The sequence below is a fragment of the Macrosteles quadrilineatus genome, unplaced genomic scaffold (assembly GCF_028750875.1).
Source record: "Macrosteles quadrilineatus isolate MER2022 unplaced genomic scaffold, UCM_ALF_1.0 Scaffold_2__2_contigs__length_208266976, whole genome shotgun sequence".
Classification (NCBI taxonomy): Eukaryota; Metazoa; Arthropoda; class Insecta; order Hemiptera; family Cicadellidae; genus Macrosteles; species Macrosteles quadrilineatus.
Window position 1 is genome coordinate 148,713,727 of NW_026542595.1, and position 20,638 is coordinate 148,734,364.

General features: G+C 34.4%; 2 protein-coding genes across 2 annotated transcripts in view; both read left to right on the forward strand.

The window, feature by feature from the left end:
* The window catches only part of LOC128983935 (uncharacterized), a 78,006-nt gene that overhangs the window by 17,507 nt on the left and 39,861 nt on the right, over positions 1 to 20,638 (forward strand). Inside the window, exons 3-6 of the mRNA XM_054403211.1 lie at positions 8,757 to 8,887; positions 9,555 to 9,681; positions 11,677 to 11,808; positions 19,784 to 19,927. Coding sequence (XP_054259186.1) covers positions 8,757 to 8,887; positions 9,555 to 9,681; positions 11,677 to 11,808; positions 19,784 to 19,927 — 534 coding nt within the window. The remainder of the gene's footprint in view (positions 1 to 8,756; positions 8,888 to 9,554; positions 9,682 to 11,676; positions 11,809 to 19,783; positions 19,928 to 20,638) is intronic.
* On the forward strand, positions 2,288 to 4,174 carry LOC128983936 (piggyBac transposable element-derived protein 4-like). Its single transcript, XM_054403212.1, has 2 exons — positions 2,288 to 3,776; positions 4,128 to 4,174. Exons 1-2 carry the CDS (start codon positions 2,553 to 2,555, stop codon positions 4,134 to 4,136), a joined length of 1,233 nt encoding a protein of 410 aa, XP_054259187.1. The 5' UTR covers positions 2,288 to 2,552; the 3' UTR covers positions 4,137 to 4,174.

The following is a 20,638-nucleotide window of genomic DNA, read 5'->3' on the forward strand; positions in this document are numbered from 1 at the left end:
TTGTATTAATACAAGTTCGTTGTAAAGAAATACCCAACAGAACTGTTAAATATTGGTAATATGATCTTTTTTTGACATCTTAAATTTCGAGATCAATCTGTAAAGCGTATAGGCTAACCGAAAATTAGGGCTACCCATATCTTTTGGAGACGTGATTTTTTTTGTGTAACAGGGGCATTGTATAAGAATTAAATTTGAAAAGTAATATATTTTGACAATACAGCAGTTATCAGATTTTAGTTGAAATTTTGAGAAAGTAATGTTACATCGAAGATTACGCAATACGCACTAAACAACTTGAAGTAAGGGAGTGGCGTTCGGTTGGAAAACTCAGTTTTGGTTTTGTATCGATTTTCCAGTAACTCCCCTCCCCCCCCAACTCTCGGAGCTCTCCCCATGCTACAACAGGGGAACTTTACCAATTTCGGTCACCCACGTGCGGACATAACCTAGGGCAATAATAACTCTCCCCACATCCACAACCCCTTTCCTCAAGTCACTTCACAGCTGTTGATGAATGAAACGAGTGTGCATATTTGTTGGCATTACCCTGTATGACTGGGACGGGTGGCGTCGTCCTGTAATCCAGCTACTAGGAGGTCACGAATTGTGGATATTTATAGGGATGCACTGTGGATGCGATGCTCCCTGGTGTGGATTAACGTCCGCACTAGTGAGTACTATGACTATCCGCAGTACTATCCTGATAATTAGACCGATTCGTAAATTACAAGGAAAAATGTGGTTCGGATTCCACTATAAACTGTAGGTCCCTTAGTTGCCATTAGCTGTATGGGCTATTAATTAACAGCTGTGTCTAAGGAACATGTCGACCTTAGTCACTAACAAGACTACAAGATCGCGCCACTCATCCTACACTCATCCTTCACTCATATTTGGGTTAAAATACGCACATAGTGGCGTCCCCATCTTAAATAATTGATAATTGATAATTGATAATTTGACGTCTGGACTTGGGTCCTGCGATTGTGACTAATTTTTTAAACGCTTCTTTCACGAGGTGGTTTTACTTATAGATTGGCCCTATTATTATTTTCACAATTATTGCATCCTTTGGTTCTTTTGCTTTTCGTATGTCATGGATGATTGTGAATTTTGAGAAGTTAGTTGATAAATTCGGTCGCCGGAATTTTATCCCCCTGGAATTTTACCCCCTGGGCAAAGCTGACGTCACTATGACGTTGGATGATTTTTTTGTTTGCACGTAGACACTATAGATAGATAAGTTATAGATAGATATATAAGTAGACACTTATAGATAAGTTACATGATGTATATAATTATATTGAAATAAATCAAACTAAATAATAATGTAGACCTAATATTGAAAAATAAAATGTATATATATTTAGTTCAACCAAGTGAAAAAATTTTGAAGCTTGTTATTTTTCGTATCTAGCTAGTTCATGTACGTCGACACTGATCTCTAGTGTAGATGACATTTTATTTCTATTATTTTAGGGTTATTTTCATGATTTGTCCTTTGCTATTTGCTTATATAAATTGAAGACCAGTTATTGTTAATGATTAGATCGTTTTATTTGGCTAAACCAGGTTTTTATATTACTGAAATAACAATAAACAAATTGTAAACAAAACACGACCTCTACAGTGCGACGTACATAACTAACAATAAAATTGGCTTCAGCTGTTCCATAAGGATGTTAGTATGTTTTCAATGGTTTAATCTATGGCTCAACTTAGTGACAATAACTCTTCTATTTCACTATTTTAAATATGAGCTGATTGGTTTATTGCTTTCTGTTGTTAGTCAGATGTCGAATTTAATGTTTTGTTTTGGTGTCTGTACTTTTTACAATCTTAAATTATATTTCTTTAAAGTTAAAAGTTTATTAAATTTAGACAAAACAAAAGTAATGTGTAATAGAATAGTGTTTCCAAAGCAGTAAACATGAGACGTGTTTTGCTGTGGCGATGGCGATGTCTTGTCAGTCTGCACGCGACATACATTAGATAGACACAGTTGGCAAAGGAAATGGCAACGTTGTAGACGTAGCGCCGAACTCTCCTGAATACTTGCCAAATTTGCAAATCGCTTTACAACACAACCGATGACAGAATGTCTACTTTATCTACACTTCGCTGCAACAACTAGTGGAAAAGTGCTACTTTGAACACTTCTAATGTATTCGACGATGAATCATTTGCACTATAATTGCCGGAGTGTGTTTGTTCAAGTGTGTCTTCCGGGGTCTTTTGGCTGTACAAGTAGAGTGGACTACTCACACCTACACACACACTACTCTGAAGGTAGTAGGTGCAGCGGTGTGGCTAGCGCTCGCAGCGGCGTACTCCTGAAGTAGTAGTCATTGATCGAAGCTTTCGTCTGGCCGTTACATCTCTTGTCTGCTTGTTTCCCTTTGTTCGCGTTTCTACTGTATTTTCGTTAGACCTTTTGGTTGTTGGGGACGGGACGTTCTTCGCGAACCGGTCTATAGCGGTCTTTGTTTTCGGAAGTTTCCGATTTTGAGTTCGTCGGACTCGTGTTATTTGTGAACGTGGCAGTGACTATGGATTCGGTGGACAGTGACCCCGACCTGGCGGAAGAATCGTTTACGGACGAAGACTCAACAGACGACGATTATGAGGACGGCGACTCCGACAGCGAAGAAGAAACTCTTGCTCCCACGTGGTCGTTCGGACCGTCTGTCACGCGGAGGATACAGTTTACCGGGGAACCACGTCTACTTGTGCCCATCCCAGGGAACAACACACCACTGGATTGGTTCTCTTTGCTCCTCGACATCGATTTCTTGGAGCAAATAATATCTGTGACTAACGACTTCGCTGTAAACGCCATGTCTGATCCGGAATCAACGGATATGTCAAGCACAGACTGGAAAGAACTCACTATAGATGAGTTTATAACATTCATAGGACTGTTGCTGCATACAGGAACTATAGGACTGAACAGACTACAAGACTATTGGAGTACCCACTATTTGCTCAACATACCTGGGTTTAGACAGTTCATGACCCGCAGCAGATTCTTTTGGATTTTGCGATACCTCAGTTTCTCGAAAATCTCCGAGGGAGAAGAGACGAAGAGAGAAAATCAAATTAAAGTGCTAATTAAATATTTCAACAGTAGAATGCGACAGATTTACTATCCAGGGAAAGATTTGGTTGTTGACGAAGGGATTGTTCTGAGGCGGGGAAAGCTAGTGTGTCCTCAGTCTGGGAAAGGGAGTCGATACAAATTGGGGATCAAAATACATTCCATCAACGAGCCAGATGGCCTGTTCTTACGTTACGTTGTGAATACGGGTAAATCTTATCTGTGCTATGAAGGACGAAGTGATCAAATCATTTTAAAACTAGCAGATGATTTTCTCAACAAAGGACATTCGTTATTCGTAGACGAAACATACAACAGCTTCACTTTAGCCTCAAGACTCTTACATCTCAACACCTACTGCACCGGACCACTCAAGAGTGATAGAAAACATATTCCTCCACAAGTAAAAACGGCTAATTTGAACAAAGGTGAGCAAGTTACTAACCACTCTGATGGCGTCACTGTTTCAAAATGGAAAGACGATCGGTCACTGCTGCTATACATCACGACGGAGTTCCAAAACGACATGGTACAAGTCGAAAATAACCGCAACCAAGTCAAGTCTGTGCTCAAACCCACCGCTGAGTACAACATCCGCATGAAGAGCGTCGACAGAATTGAACAGATGATGGCCCACTATCCTTGCGAACGACAGGCTTTAAGTTCTCCGAAAAAGGTGTTTGTACATATGTTACACATGGTTTTATTGAACGCTTTCTATCTTTACAACAAGCACAACAATAATAAGTTGAGTCTGAATGACTTTAGAGTAAAGATTCTCGAAGGTATTTTGCCGCGAAGTTCTGTCGAACCTGTGATGACCACGAGTATGAACACTTTACACAGGATATCCAAGAACGAACACAGAACCTCTCGTGGACAAAGGACGAAGAAGTTGTGCCGCGTGTGTTCCAAAGAGGGTCGCAGGAAGCAGACTGTGTATGTGTGCACTTTATGTCCCGGGACGCCGGGGCTTTGCGAGATAGGTTGTTTTGATAAGTTCCACGCTAATGTACATGTTTTGTAGGTGGTGTAAGTGCGGTGGAGATGTATACAGGGTGTTGAAAATGTCTGGAACCAACATTATATCTGGTGAGTGGTTAAAGGAAAACAAATGATATTTTGTGTACGGATATACTATGGTTTTACCTATCTTTTGGTGCCTTATGAAAATTTTTACCACTTATAGGGAACGTCCTGTGGAGGATGCAGTAATAAGTTTAAATAGAAGCCTATGGTAAATGATACATCATTTTAAAGGCCATTTTTTTCTGAGTAAGGAGCCACAAGTTTCATCTCAAAAGGACCACCCTAGCAAAAATGACGACTGTTTGAAATTTAAATAACCGCTTATAGGGAACGTTCTGTGGAGGATGCAGTAAAAAGTTTTCATTGAAGCCTATGGTAAATGATACATCATTTTAAAGGCTATTTTTTTCTGAGTAAGGAGCCACAAGTTTCATCTCAAAAGGACCACCCTAGCGAAAATGGCGACTGTTTGAAATTTAAAAATTCCGTTCCCTATAAGGGGTTTTTTAAATTTCAAACAGTCGCCATTTTTGCTAGGGTGGTCCTTTTGAGATGAAACTTGTGGCTCCTTACTCAGAAAAAAATGGCCTTTAAAATGATGTATCATATACCATAGGCTTCCATTAAAACTTTTTACTGCATCCTCCACAGGACGTTCCCTATAAGTGGTAAAAATTTTCATAAGGCACCAAAAGATAGGTAAAACCATAGTATATCCGTACACAAAATATCATTTGTTTTCCTTTAACCACTCACCAGATATAATGTTGGTTCCAGACATTTTCAACACCCTGTATATACAGTAGTGATAAATCGTTTCTTATGAAGTTTTTAGTTGGAGATACAAAGACTTTTTGTTGACAGTTAAATAATGAAAAGGAATACATTGACTGAACGATATATAATATTACTTCCTACACGGTTGAGAGCTCTATCATAGGTTAATGGTGAGTTTGAGTTTTTAAATTGCAATTAGGCCTACTTTATTATTGTATGCAATTGACTAATGTAGACGGTACGAACATCTCCGTGGCCGCTTGGGGCCGCTTGTATTTGGAGATATATCAGGCTCTTTAGGATTTTTTATGAAAAGGGGTAAATGATTGTAAAATTTTTTTACACTATTGTTCGAAAATCTCAACGGTTTTTATGTGATTTTCTCTATTAGAGCCTTAACGTAGATTTATATTCAACTGTGTAAGATTAGCATCAATACTTTTTTAACTGTCTAATAATGTTATGTAACAATTGAGTATTTAGCCCTGTAAATGTTTAGAAATATTATTTCTAAAGATTTGGATAGTACCAACTTCGTCATTTCTTTGTGTTTCAAGGTTTGTGTGCAATAAAGGCAAATTCCAAAGAATTGTCTCATTATCGATATTTTCCACGACAATAATTTTGCCGCACCATTATAAACTTACACATGTACCGCGCACTATAGTCTGCACATAGTTTGCTTATAGTCAGTGGTATATTACTTTATTACATTAGTTTCATTACTTCATGTGCGTGACTGGTACTGGTGGCGTCAAGAGTATAAATATATCTCTGTCAAAGGTGTTACTTATCGTACACAGACTGTCTTGTGCCTCTGACTTGGTAATTCACTTAGCAATTATTAGGTTGTTATATCTAACTGTCTAACAGCCTACAGGTATCCTTTAATTGCCTTTAACAGACTATTGTTTTGTTGTGACATTGACATACCCAACTTAAATACTTCACTGCACCAAACTAAATGCTTAACTTTACTGTATGGTGGTCAGTTTTAACTATTTAAGTTGGGTTGATGTTATAAATTAATATTAGACACCTAACCGAACCCCAGATTTTCTGATAGGGCTGGTGTATAAATGAATTCAAAACGATTTTAGTTTTTTGAACTATTAACCTAACAAACATGACCAAAATGTTGTATAAACATATAAGACTATCACTGTTCAATGGTGATAGGACTAATTATTTTCCAAAACCAAAGTTTGCCAACAGGAGTTTTGTTTTGAAATGTTTCTTTGCTACTTAATTATGTTTAGGGCTGAATAACTTTTAAAAATATAACAGTTGACACTACCGTCTTAGATCCAAACCACGGAGAAGTATCTTATTCTCTATGTCCAAATATAATCTTTAATTGAACATTGTGTCAATGAAATAATTAAAATGCCTATCTGCTTAAGTATTAAAAATATCGAAAAACTTTTGTAATATTGTTCTAAGCTAAAAGATCCTGAAAAATATCCAAACTATTACACCCCAAACAAGTATGGTTTTACTGAAAAGTGCATGGATCGATTATGGATGAGGGTAGTGATTAATTTTACATTCCCTCCCACTAGTTAACTTCGTCTCTTCTCCTCATATATACCTGACCTTCACTTAATTGTTAATACATTTAATCAATTTAGTCACTTAAACGTTATAATAAGCTCAAAGTAAATACTCAACCATTTTACAAATTCAAATTCATGTGAGTTTTCAATTTATAAAAAAAAAAAATAGGATCAATCACAGAAATTCGAAATTGTATTAAAAAATGGAATTCTTCAATATTAACAATAATGTTACATTACATTTTAAATCATCGAACCATTGAGAACATAGGAAATCTTGTACTCTTTGGTAGTGGTGAAGATTGGACAAATGTATGCAGGGAAGGGGATAAAATTGTATTTAAATTCATCAGCATTCTATTGAATTATCAATATATACTTCTAAAGTGGAGGGGAACCACCCCCAATGCCCCCCTCTTTCGGTCACTCCTCTTTTGAACCTTGCATAAATTATACAAACTAAACTGTGTAGTTTGATTTAATATTGGTAACTGACAAACCCATCCCATGTATATACATATCAGGGACTTCATTATTTGGGAGAAAGGTATCCTAAGGAGTGTACTACCCCCAAACATAATATGGGGCATAGTTTTGTATTCTGTATTACTTCACCAATTAAGAAGCTTGGGCCTACTTTTAATACATTTTGAACCCAAAACTATTTGTTGGGTTGCAGAGTGTAATCATTCTTCTCAGTATGCATAGTTGTATTTCTACGACTAAGGAAAATCTATGCTGCTGTAGTCAGCTGCTGAGCTGACTTTGCTTATCCAGCATTTACACAGAGCATTGACACGTCCCAGTGGCAATGCTCAGCAGATTGTTATCTGTAATAGTGTTGCACTTGTCAAAGGTGCTGCCTTGGAGTTTCTTTTAAGTTTTCAAAGGGATTTTTATGGCAGCGAAGTGCTAGGTGCTAACTGGTTGTGCTATTATGCTACTGAATACTGATGCTGGATTGATATTGAGAAAAATCAGTAGTTTTTCAATGGTTTCAAAACTGTAACCAGCTGTCTTTGATTGTTGTGCATTTAACGATTGTTCCTGGCTATAGATAAAATCAGTAACAAAGCTACACAAAATGCATCTCACTGTATTTTACACTTATCATTTGCTTGGTTTACAGTACATTTAGCTAAAGTAATTACAAACTTGCAATTATGCAACCAAACCGTTTTTAGCGAATTTCCCATATAGGGAATAAGCTATTACCGTAGGTCTCATGGTAAGACCTAGACCCGGAACCGATTTCCTTTTTCGTTTTGAGGTCCCTAGAGGCCAAAAACACCATCAGTTCAAATTCATATATATATATATATTTATATATATGTCCGTTAGCGCGATAACTCGAGCAAAAACGATCCGATTTTGATGAAATTTGGTACAAACATGTAAACCTACGTTTATTCGAACGAGTTCGGGAACCAGCATAATCGGACCATGGGAACAGGGGTTTATGGGGGGTTTTATGGGGTAAAAATGGGGTTTTCCCATTTTTAACCTAAAAACAACAAATTTTGTATTTTCTTTCTCAACCATTTTGTAGAGCTTAAAAAAAGAAATAATTTAGTATATTGAAGGGCTGTTGTATGCCTAACGGTCACGGAGAAAATAAAAAAAAGTGTAATTTAAAATTCCCATGTTATTCTCATGGAGAAAATGAAAACAGTTGTAATTTACTTGTTTATGGATATAATGTTGATAAAATTTGACAAATTTATTTATTTCATCCTATAGTATTGACATATTTGAAAAAAAACACTTAAAAACACTTTTTACCTTCCCCGTAGCAGCAAACCTAAGCCCTCGTTAAATCTAATGTTATTTAAATTGGAAATATATATGTTTTATTTATGGAAATATTTTTAGTAAAAATGTAATCAGACAAGTTGAAATTCGCTTAGTCTGCAGGTTTGCTGCGGCGAGGGTATTATGAAACTATTTTTGTGCCAATTTACTATAAATTTTACCAACATATATATTTAACATAGATGTCAGTTTTCCTTGGTAATTGAACGGCTAGTTATTTATTTTTAGTATTTAAAATTTTTTTATTTTTTTTGGGGGGTGTATTACAAGTTTTTAGGGAGGGGAGGGTTCGATTCCTGACGTATCTACAAGAATTTGAGGTGTTTTGAACAAATTTTCCTAAAAAGTGTATTGAGTACTCTCATATAAAATACCACTCAGAGGTGTAGACAATCCCATTTCATTTCCCGACTTGCTACCTTTGTGTTATTTGTCCTCGACCTCCTCCACTGACCACTGATCACTGGTGTCTCTTGTTGCAGATTGTAAGGGATGCTGAGAGGCTGGCCATGCGCATGAACCATCGCGGCGCCTGCGCCTGTGACAACGACACTGGTGATGGCGCGGGTGTACTGACCGCCATCCCTCACAACTATTACGCCCGTGAGCTCAGGTCAGTTACACCAAACCGTAGGATGGTAAACATTTTAAGGGTGCCAAATCAATCATCGAGGATGAAAAATTGAAGTTTAACTCCATTGCCTTCCAGCCGCCCCACTCCTCTTATGAGTGGCCTTGTGGTAGTGAATGTGTTAAATTTTGTAACAGTTGGATTGAAGAAAGTAGCAATTTAGTCCCAGGATTGGATCCCTCCAAATAAAAAAAATAATTTTACTTGAACTATGTGATAAAAATATGATATTAGTAGCTTGTGAAATACTGTAATTGTATGGATTAAACATACCATATATATTTAGCATACTTATCAGTCGATGGATATGTTAAGATATGTTTCTGTTTAGTACATAGTATAGAGAGTGTTTTGATTTTTACTATGTTATTTTTTATTTCACTGACTAAAACTCTATTAACTTAAACCAATCTATTTATAAAGTCATGTTTGAGCTTTGATAGAGTAAAGAGTAAAGCATTTGCACTGTTAAATCTCACCTATAATATGTATTTATATTTTCTAATCAGTAGACTCTATTATAACAGAATATATGAATCTCACAAAAATAATGCCTCAGATTTAAATATATGATAAATAGGCAAAGTTTAAAAAGATAAAATAGTCAAGGATGTAAAAAATTAAATTGATACAAGTTTTCGGTTTTTAGAGAACAACAAGGCGTGGAACTGCCTCCGTTTGGCCAATACGCGACAGGTATCATCTACCTTGACAAGATTCACCACAACGATTGCGAAGCTCAATTCTCCAAGATTGCAGAAGAATGCAAACTCAAGGTACAATAGGCTTAAACAACTTCATTAGCTAAGTTCTCTTTAACCCCATTCAACAAAAGCTTGTAATCATTCAAGAAGATGTGATAAGATTAAGAAGGAAAGTATAGTTGGGGTTCAAAACTTTTCCCATGGTAATAAATATTTCGTTCTTGATCTGTAAGAAAACTTTAGAGGGGTGGTCCTTCAATTTAATAAGAATAAAACTGAACTGGAGGTCCCTGTAGGAAGCCCTAAACGGTCTTGAACTTAAGGCACTCTAGATTATGTTTTTGAATACAATCGACTAAGATTTTATAAACAGTAAGAGAGAAACATTGGTCAGAGATGCCTTCAGTAATCATTAGACTCAATTATCCAACCTAAACCAGCTGCCAAAAAAGGTTGGATAAGCCAATAGATCAAACTACAGTAGAACTCCAATTATTATCCAAACACACCAACTAACTATCCAAATTGCTTGGAGAAATAGTTTTAAAAACTTAAATTACTAGACGCGTTTTGCGATTGCAATAGTAGAAATTCAGCTCGACTCGTCTTATTTTCTAAATACATATTCAACAATATAATTTTTTTATCTGAATGTGGTAGACCATCGTCAACATCAAATCAATAGTTTCTTCATTGACAAACCTATTTAACCATTTCTTTCATTAAACTAGTTATTTTTTCCATTTTGAATTCGTAATTTCAAATCAAATAAAAATAACTGATAAATTTTTAAAAAGTAGGCCTACTGTAACTGTAAAATATTAGTTAAAGCAATACTTGTCCACTCAGACAAAATACTTTTTTCTCACAATGACTAAGATGTGAGAAGTAACAGAGACATATGAACAGTTGACAGAATTTGTAGTTTGCAGTGACCTAAAACAATTAGAAAGTACAGTCAAGTGCAGGCCCCTAAAGCTTACTTTCTGGGTACAGTCAGGGGCGGCAAAAGGTGTCCGATGCACTTGCTCTGATGTAGAGCAGTACTACCATAAATAGCAAAGTACTCAATCTTCTCCTCAAAGATCTGGATAACCAAAGGTCGGATAATCGAGACTATACTGTACAAGTGGGATAACTATGTTTACAATGTGGCTTATTCAAAACTATCAGAATATGACGTAACTGGCTGCCAGCCTTATCAGCCTATCTCTATAGTAGCCTTGACCATTCTATTAACCTCTTTTTTTGTTTATGACCAACACTTTACTCTAGATAAGACAATGGCTTTCTTATGATGCAAATCAATTTCTTAATGGACGCTTATGTAAATTAACTATTCAAATTAAAATCCCATCTGTAAAAATTGCTGTTTTGAATGATCTTATATGGAATAAAACTTAAAATTCCATAAAAGTTCCAGTCCAGTTTCATTGCTTATTTTGTACCAAAAAAAATGTCCAGTGTACAGCATTTTACAACAATATGAATTTATAGCATGTACCAATAAAATACAGTTTAATTTGTGCATCTTCACATTTCTATTAGAATTAACAATACTACCTATTCAAAATATGGGTCTCTATTGTAGTATGCCATTGTAAACCATATTCGTTCATTACATTAGTGTTATACAATCACTTAAACAGAAAACTTATCTAATTTTCACAATTAAATTTCCATTGGAAAATGAAGTTAAGTATGCAAGTTTGGCCACCAGTTTACAATATTATGATGCTCAACTTAAAAACAGTTTATTTCCTATATGGAAGATTCGCTAAAACCTGTTTTGAAAAATGGTGTCCCTATAAGTTTAAGTTAGGTTGCTCTGAAAGTTTTCTTCAGACATAAACTTGTAAGAACTTGTAATACTGGTGAAAATAAAATGGGAGAATGTTTGTATTAAAAAATAGTACTGGTTGAGGTGCTAGTAAAAGAAGGAGAAAATGGTCTAATGTACAGTCTTTGTATTCTATCATTCATCAAAGGATCTATACTGTCTTCCGAATATTTACCCTACTTACTCTTTTGAAGTCTTTGGGGTCTTGACAGTGATGTTTGTGACAGGTGTTATCCTGGAGGACTGTGCCCACAGACAACGCAGGCATCGGAGAAGTAGCTCGTAGCAGTGAACCCTTCATGAGACAGGTCTTCCTAGTGCCTACCACCAAGTTTGAAGAGGACGATTTGAGGAAGCAGGTTGGTCATAATCAAAAAGTATCCTATATTAAATGCATGCTGTAAATACCAACTTGATGCGCCTCTCTCCGGAAGACCAAGAATTCAGTGATGACACCGGCCGCTTAAGCCTGCGAATGAAGATTTTTAATGTAGTAATCCAAGACTTTCCCTTGTCTATCAATCATTCTAGAAATGATTTGCTTACAATACAGTAGTTTTTATTGAATGGTTTATACTAGTGTGTGTGTATTATTTTTCAATTTTGGTTTTGCTTTTCCTGAGCAAAGTAACCTGATTTTTATTGCATTTTAAACAACACCCTATAACTATGAGACTCTTCTGGTTTTTCTAGATTCATTAGAATTTCTCTAGTTCAGTTAGTTTGACTACAACTGATTCCAGTGGTTCGTCCTCCATTTGGTTTTGTTTCTGCTTCGATGACCTCTGCATATTATATGTACATTTAAAACTTTGTCAAAAAAGTATGTTGTACTATTACTGTGGACTTGAATAAAAAAGAGAAGATAGCCACAATTTCCAAAGTTTTGAGGTTTCACTTTTACAAGCACAATAAGTTATGTTGAATTTTCTTCTCATATTGCTTGAAAATCTTTCAAAACTGTTAGGAATACCGGTATTGTTGATCAGTACGGACATTCCTAAGTTTATTTTTAGTTTTTGGATGCCACTCAGATTTTGTAATGGCCCGAGAACTGATGGTTTACAGAATAATGGCGGTCGTTTGCCAGAACTCGTTGGAATCAGCTGACTCCCATATATTATCCCGACGGTACAAAGTTGTAGTTATTCTCACACATTCGTTGCAACTTTTTTTTACAGATATTGTTTCCTCTTACTAAGCCAAACACTTTAGGAAATATTTTATTTTTGTTTGCCTTCTAGATATTCAACAGTCCCAACTGTGATTATAGGATTTGCGTTGTTTATAAGAAATAATTCAACAAGTTTTGAAGTGTTCTTTTGCAAATGCAATCTAATCAGGTGTGAGAGGAGAGGAGGATGAGCTTGACCTTGTATTAACAATGGAACCATTGTAAGATGCACAGCATGAAGCCTCCCATGTAATGAATAGAAACAATTGTTGTTGAGTTTACTCTTTGCAAAAACTGTTGAAACTATTTGAAAAGCTAATAATATGCATTCTCTTTGATTGAAAAGTAATCAAAGTTTATTTACCCATTGAAACAAAACCAGGAGTTCTTAAATATGTTTCACTGATGTTTAGATTTTTTATATTTTGATCACAAAAAACTTTAATTTTAACAAAAATAGTGGATTTACCTGACGAGTACTGTATATGGTTGAAAAAATATAAGTAGCTTATAATATTTGGATTAGAATTTGTAAAAAAAGTATGGGAAATTAACAGTTGGGCTTTAAAAAATTCCTGATCTTTATGTTTTAGTTAACTCCTATACAAATTTTTTTCAAACAGTTAAGTTTTGTGAAAAATTAATTATTTACTGTGAAACAATAATCAGACATTATGGCCGTTTAGTTTCATCACCAATTTTAAATTATAAATAAGGACATTTTTTATCAACTGGACATTTTTTCCAAATTAAAAACACACTAGACAATTTTACTCTGATTCTAATTTTTTTCTGGTGGTTTTAAAAATAAATTGTGTTCATTCTTGTTCAATTAGTGATGAAAGTTGAGATTGGGGTTGGGGGAGTTTGGCCTTTGACCTTATCTCTGAGAGTGAGAGTAGAGTTAGTATTGATCTGAAGAGGCTGCTACCCTCCCCCCCCCCTTGTACACACTTGCAATCAGCTGATACATTATAGAGTAAAATATAAAAATAGTAATTTTTGAGGTTGTTCATAAATACAATCCAATGAGAATCGAGACAAACCATCTCAACAAACAACAAACCACAAGTTGCTATCAACTGATCAGTCGACTTCCTTTGATTTACATACGAGTAAGTCAATGAGATGAATAAAAAAAATTGTTGACGATGAAATGAGTAAAAATCTCCTTCAAATAAGTAATATTGATTATAATAGATGCTTGTGCACACTAAGGTTTATGTATGGTTTAATGGAAGATGGATTGTTTGTGTTGAATGAATGTCATTATAGCTTTGTTATTGATCAATTGAGCCGATTCTTTATCCCAAATAATTTATTGAGGAAAAATATCACTAAATAATAATAAAATAATACAAATGCCTTTACTTGTTTTTATCAATTAAAGTCGAATACTTATAGTTTTAGAACTGTTTTAATAGATCTGTCAATAGATTTTGTTGTTGTATTCAGTAACAACAAATATTGACTGAAATACAGAGGAAGAGTTTTTACATTAAAATAAAATATTATACATATCAATTTCTTACTAAATGTTTTATTAAAGTCAATATTAAAACACATTCTTGGGAGCATTCTGATTAAGTACGGTACTGGTAAAAGATCAAGACGAGCAATAAAACGTGTCAAAGTCAATTGACCAATTTTTAATGGGGTAGTTCCAATTACTTCAGTTACTAGGTGGATATTAAAAACAATGGAGTATCATGTGCCAGAAACAAACAATTATAGCTAGCATTTGCTATCAACGACCACCGACCATTTACAAGTCAAGTCATAACAGTGGACCAGTGTGTTGTTGACATGGGCAAGACAGAGTTTTCCATTGGACTGACGGACGTTGCTTTATCAAGAGTTCGGCAACTTGATGTACCATTCATTATTACAGTCGTTTTCTCAATCTAGACTACTTGGTATAATCAATCAATCAATTATTCCCTGCGAAGATCAGTATTACCGATTTCGAGAGTTAAAATAATGTATAATTTCCCTCCTGTTTTCTTTATACTTTAATACTAGTTATGAATGTTAATAGCTCAGAGTCAGACTAATAATTTTAATTAATATAATAGTTTCGTTACATCTATTGAAAATTATTAATTTCTTTACTTATAAATAATCTCAAATCCTGTTTTCTCCTCTCAACTGCCTTTCACCGCTCTGAAAGCAATCTTAGCACAGTTTTTAAATCCCATTAAGTAAAAATAAATAAAGAGAAAACACCAAATTGCATTCAGCAAACCGGAGAGAACCATACAATTAACAAATTGTCATCAGCTGATCCATGTCAAATATACAATGTCATCAGCTGACCCATGTCCAATTTACAAGGGAGTGTTTGATCGATACTTCAACTCTGCTTGGGTGGAAGATTGATTTTCAAGCTTATAAGTTTAAACCAAAGTGATGGCGTGTCTAGACATGAGTCGCTGTCTGGTTGCATTGACCCAGTGTAGGGTATTACGGTGACAGGTAAGGCTGGAGTCTGGCTCTATATTTATCAGCTGTTCATGAGAGAAGACTGTCAGAACATCTAAATCCTCCTCCGGTATCGTACTGTGACATAGAAATGATTGATGCACCACTTATCTGCACTTGTTACGCAAATACACTTGTTGACAAACAACTTTCCTGGTGTTGATAATTTTGTTGTAATTAATAAACAATTGATTTTAGAACTTGATTCTGGATTGTTAGGAAAATAACTCTAAAAGTTGATTATTGAATTGTTTTTTTTTTAATTATGAACAAAAACAACAGAGAAAGAACAGTAAAGGAAATTATATTTCAAAGACTTAACTGGGGTATTTATTGAAATACCATTTAATAATAAACCTTTGGTATAGTCATTAAAAATATTTTTATTTAGTTTACCAGCAAAAATATAAAAATTTATCATGTTTCCTTATTAAAAAGTATAAAGTTGCAACTTATCAAACTCAACTGTTTTAAAATCTAAAATTAACATTAAAATTGTTCAACTTTTCATAAGCTTTCAATTTTTGCTGGTTGCAAATTTTAAGTTTTTAATTCTTAATTTAATTTAGTTTACATATAAACTTTTAAAATTTTTTAAATTGCAAGTTGCAAGCGTCACAAAGTAATGTGAAATAAAAAGTCAAACAGAATAAATAACTTTCTATGATTTAATTATTGTTTTATACTTTGTGCATTTTGTCATGATTTATCAGACTTGAATAAAGTCAAGTCAAGTAGTGATCTGTCACATGCAACTGTTGGGATAAAATTTGAGGTGAAATTTGGCTAGAAGCCCAAAAGTGGGATCAATACAAACCACTTGCGTCACCGTCATCAAGAAGGGTGTAGGAGTAAACTGGGCCGACTTTCACATTAAACTCAAGTCTTTATACTTCCTCCCTTGATGTCTTACCTACTTCATTACATTGTTGGTTCTTTGCTTAGTGTTCTTGATCATTGGTCTTTTAACAAATGATCCCTGAGGTAGAGCTGGTTGTAGTCGCAAAGCTACGTAGATAATATCAATCCATTCTACAAAATGCTTCTTGCTTTTATACTTAGCTAAAAATACACACTATATAATACAATACAATACAATACAATACAATATTCTTTATTGTTCATTCGTTAAGAATTACAATAGTGTCAATACAATAGTGAATTGTACGTGTTAATTTCCATAATTTTCATAAAATTCCTTTATTGAGTAGAAGGGTCTTGCAATTAGCCACTTCTTCAACTCCTGGTGTAACTTGTTGCCAGTCAGGTCTCTCAGGTAGTCAGGTAGATGGTTCCTCAGTTTGCAGCCGGTGTAGGAAGGTTTTTTCTCCCAAAGAGTTGTTCGGTGAACTGGTAATCAATATTGCTGACTCAAAATAAAAATGATGGTTTTCTTCAGTAAGCATAATTAATTGTTTTGCTCCTGTTAAAAACAACATTTTTGAATGAATTTCACCTATAAAAAATAAGCCATTACCGTCGGTGTCAAGATGAGACATAGACCCACCGATTTACATTTTCATTTTGATTTCCCTTGAGGCAAAAGGCAAAAAACACTAATCGTTCGTATAACTAGAGTAAAAATTATCCGATGTTGACAAAATTTTGGAAAATCTTGTAAACCTAGGTTTATTTGAACGAGTTCGCAGCATGATAAGAACCAGGTTTTATGGTGTAAGTAAACCCTAATAACATACAATTTTAGAATTCTTTGAAATGTATCAAAAAATGTGTAACAAAAAAGTGCATTCTTAAAATACAAAAAATTTAACGTAAGGTGATATTTATTAAAAATTGATTTGATTTCTCGTCATTAAAATCACTCAATATCCAATTTAATTTTTTGGTTTCCTACATAGGCGTATTTACGAAATTCCTCAATAGGGAAGAAGCCTTAAGTATCTTAGATAGCTTAGGTAGCACAGTAAGACCTAGATCCTGGTTCGATTAACTGTTTTATTTCAATGTTATAGGTCAAATAATGCCCCTAGGTATTAGTTCAAATTTACAATAATCGAGCAATTGTAGTCTGATTTTGATAAAAATTTTAAGAATTGTGTAGGACTGGATTAACTGGGATGATTTCGCAAACTAGCAATATTGGGTTATAACAATGGGGTGCTATGATATTTTTTTAACTTTTCAAAAATTGGTTTTTTCCAAATTAGTACTCTAAAGGCATAAAAATTACCATATTTTCAATACAGTGATCGAGTATAACTTATCAATAAATAATATAGTATCAGAATATTAAAGCGTTGTTGTGCGCTTAATAGTTGCAGAGTAAATAAAAAAAAAGTGTCCATTTAAAATTCAGATATGATTATTTATAGACAATCTTTTCCATTTCTTCTTTTATAGAATTCTTCTTTTGATCTATTTCCTCGCCAGCTTTATTTTTGTTACTTTCACAAAACTTTCCCAGTAGTTCTCAACGACGATCTAGCAACAGCTGATCAAAGGCCTGATCAATCTTGATCGGCAGTCGTGGATTGACGCAGCCACTCGTTGGCAGTAAGCCATATGTTTGTGCGTCACCCACTGTCAACTCATTTATTCAACAGACTGAATTACAATCAGATTGTCTCCACTTCACTGGGCTATACTCGACCTCAGGCTAAATTTGGCTGCAGACAGTATTGCCGAAAAAATACCAAGACGGATTGTTTTAGCTTGATAACAGCACAATACCGTTTAAATACCTGCTAGTTCTCATATGATGGCTTATGTCGCATGCGTCAGGCGTAAACTATATGATTACCGGCATAGCATTGAATTTATTCAGTAAAATTATTTTGAATTATATTTCAAGCAAATTTTCTCACAGATGTATAGAAGTTCTATTCAAGGAAAGATGTGTTTGTAAGATACTAGGGGTTGTGTTTTATATTTCTTGTATTTTTCGCTTTAAGTAAACAGGTCAAATCGTAAACATATATTTAATAAATACCGTAGGTCTAAAAGGTTTGACACTTTGTGAGGGAAGAGTGCAGAATGGTCATTGGCCCGGTTGGGTGGTAGCCAAATTTAAAAATACACGTCCATTAGGAAATGTTTTCTTTGAATACATCACTTATAATGTTGACTTCTCTTTAAAAAATGTCTTTGAATCATAATGAACAATGGATGATTATTTACATATTCTTAAAGTGGGAAATACAAATTTTACTTTTTTACTTTTCAAAGACTTTTAAAAAGAGTTTTTTCTTGTTCCACATATTAATAAAAAATTGAACTACTAGTATAGTTTATTAACAACCACCCACCATTTTGCTTACATGCTGTTTATTTCAAATGATTCTGTAGATCAAGTTTTATCCAGTTAATTGGCCGTGGCGTTAGGTCTTTGTTTATTGATTGCTCACTGTCTGTTTGTTACACTGTTCTCCATGTTTACTATTCCTTCCGAATCTTTAAACAAACTCGGTGTAGTCTGAAAAATAACTTGATGCATAATGCTTCTATTTATTTGTTTGTAGATACACTTAAATTTATTGAATGGGAAAAGTTTCTGGATTGTGATAGCCACTGTATTATTCCATTACTATTTTACAAGTTAATTTACATGTTTACCTACTTTTCTTACAGTTTACGTATTACTCACAGAATATATAAAATTATAGTGTAATTATTACTATGATGATCATTTGTAAACTGCAAAAATGAAAACATGTACTATTTTTTATAGGGAATAATGTATAGGTACATTTTGTTTCTCTGTATAATTCTGGACATACCAACAAACCAAAACTAAAGATAATTTATCAAATTTATTTTCATATTAAACCTAAAATAGACCCATTGTTTTATAGTATTGAAAACTGGGTGCAATATCATACTCATGTACTTGATTCTCTATGAGAGTGAGAGAAAAGCTATAAATGTGAGGAGAAGATTGTCATCCTTCCGCTGAACTGCTTCCTCCCTTTAGGCCAAGATTAAGTGCCATTACATTCCAAGGACAGATTTTTTTTCAACTAGGAGGGCAAAAAAAATATTTGTTGGGTGGGTTCTTAGTTCAAAACTAACTATCTATCTTCTTAGTTAAACTATCTATGTGATAATGCTGCAACCCTTAGGTCTAGCCTGAAGTAATGTGAAAAACAATTCTGGGCTCGTGCCTAGCATCCTAGGACAAAAAAATAGATAACTTGTTAACAATTAATTGTGTTTATATATGTTGAAATATTTTAGGATTGTGTTTACGTTAAAGGTTTTTTTGCTGCATAAAGGTTTTTTAAAATTTAAATAAACAAATCTAAATATTTACTAGCATGAAACTTAGACTCAAGTTTACATATATTTTACAAATAACATTTTGTCTGGAAATTTAGTCTCCATTTACAAAAATATTGTGTGCGGAAATTGTGTCCGTGTTAAAAATGTTTGTACTGTGTATGGACGTTTGTTGGTGATTATAATTATACTGTATTGTAGGCACTTGTGTTAACATTTATTTACAATTATCTTGGCGGTTGTATTTATGTTAAAAGTGTTTGTGATGCACAACCCTTATTATTATTCTAAGGTGTATGATCAGTTTTAGACAATTAATTTTATGATGTAGATGTTTGTGCTGGGTACAAATATCTATTGTGTATTTGTTAACAGTTTGAATTATTTCTAAGGCATTTGGACTGCTAATTACCATTTATTGATGGTTACCTTTTTTGTTGCAGGTGTTTGTGCTACGTAAGCGAGCTACCCATACAATCCCCAAGCCAGGAGTAAGGTTCTACATCTGCTCTTTGTCCAACAGAACTGTGGTATACAAGGGACAGTTCACTTCAGATCAGCTGTGGCGCTACTTCACTGATCTCAAGGTAGAGTCAAGACAGTTGTGGATATATTTGTCATATAGTAATTTGGCGCAAACTATCAAGTGACCAAAGAGCTTCAATGAGCTAACAACAGTTTCCATATTATTGAGTGTGAATAAAAGCAGTCTGTCCATCCCCAGGTTGAAGCCTTAGACAGTTTTAGAATAAAAACCTAGTTGAATTGAACCTCTGTAAGAGCATGCTGATGTAAATTACTCATTTCTGCTGGATACACACAATTTTTTACCTAGCAAATCTAAAAGTAAACATCTTACTGTGGACTACAGCATACATACCTGAGTCGCATAGCCCATTATGGTATCAAAATGGAAGGAGAAAATATTATTTGTATCTCATTCAAATACGTTCTTTGTGAATGAAAACGATGGTCCTTAGGTTAACAATTTCAGTAACTAAAAGTTGATGGCAATATCCAATGTGAAAGGATTGTGTACATTACTATTTCATTCTACACATTCCTAAGCGGTGGGGTTAAATTGTGAAGTAGTTAAAAACTGAACCATTGTAAATCGTCTTTTGATAGTGCCATATTGGCTGTTAGCCACATTCAAATCATTCGTTGGACCAAAACTGCTATTTAATTCATCCCAGGCCATAAAGTTAAATTGTCACATTCTATTGTGTAATTGTCAATAAGTGTAACATTTCATTTAGTTGACTTGACCCCCCGACATATAAAAATCACTCCTGATG

What these genes read in the sequence shown, in the direction of transcription:
- LOC128983936 (XM_054403212.1), top strand. Translation starts at nt 2,553, where the DNA reads ATGGATTCGGTGGACAGTGACCCCGACCTGGCGGAAGAATCGTTTACG.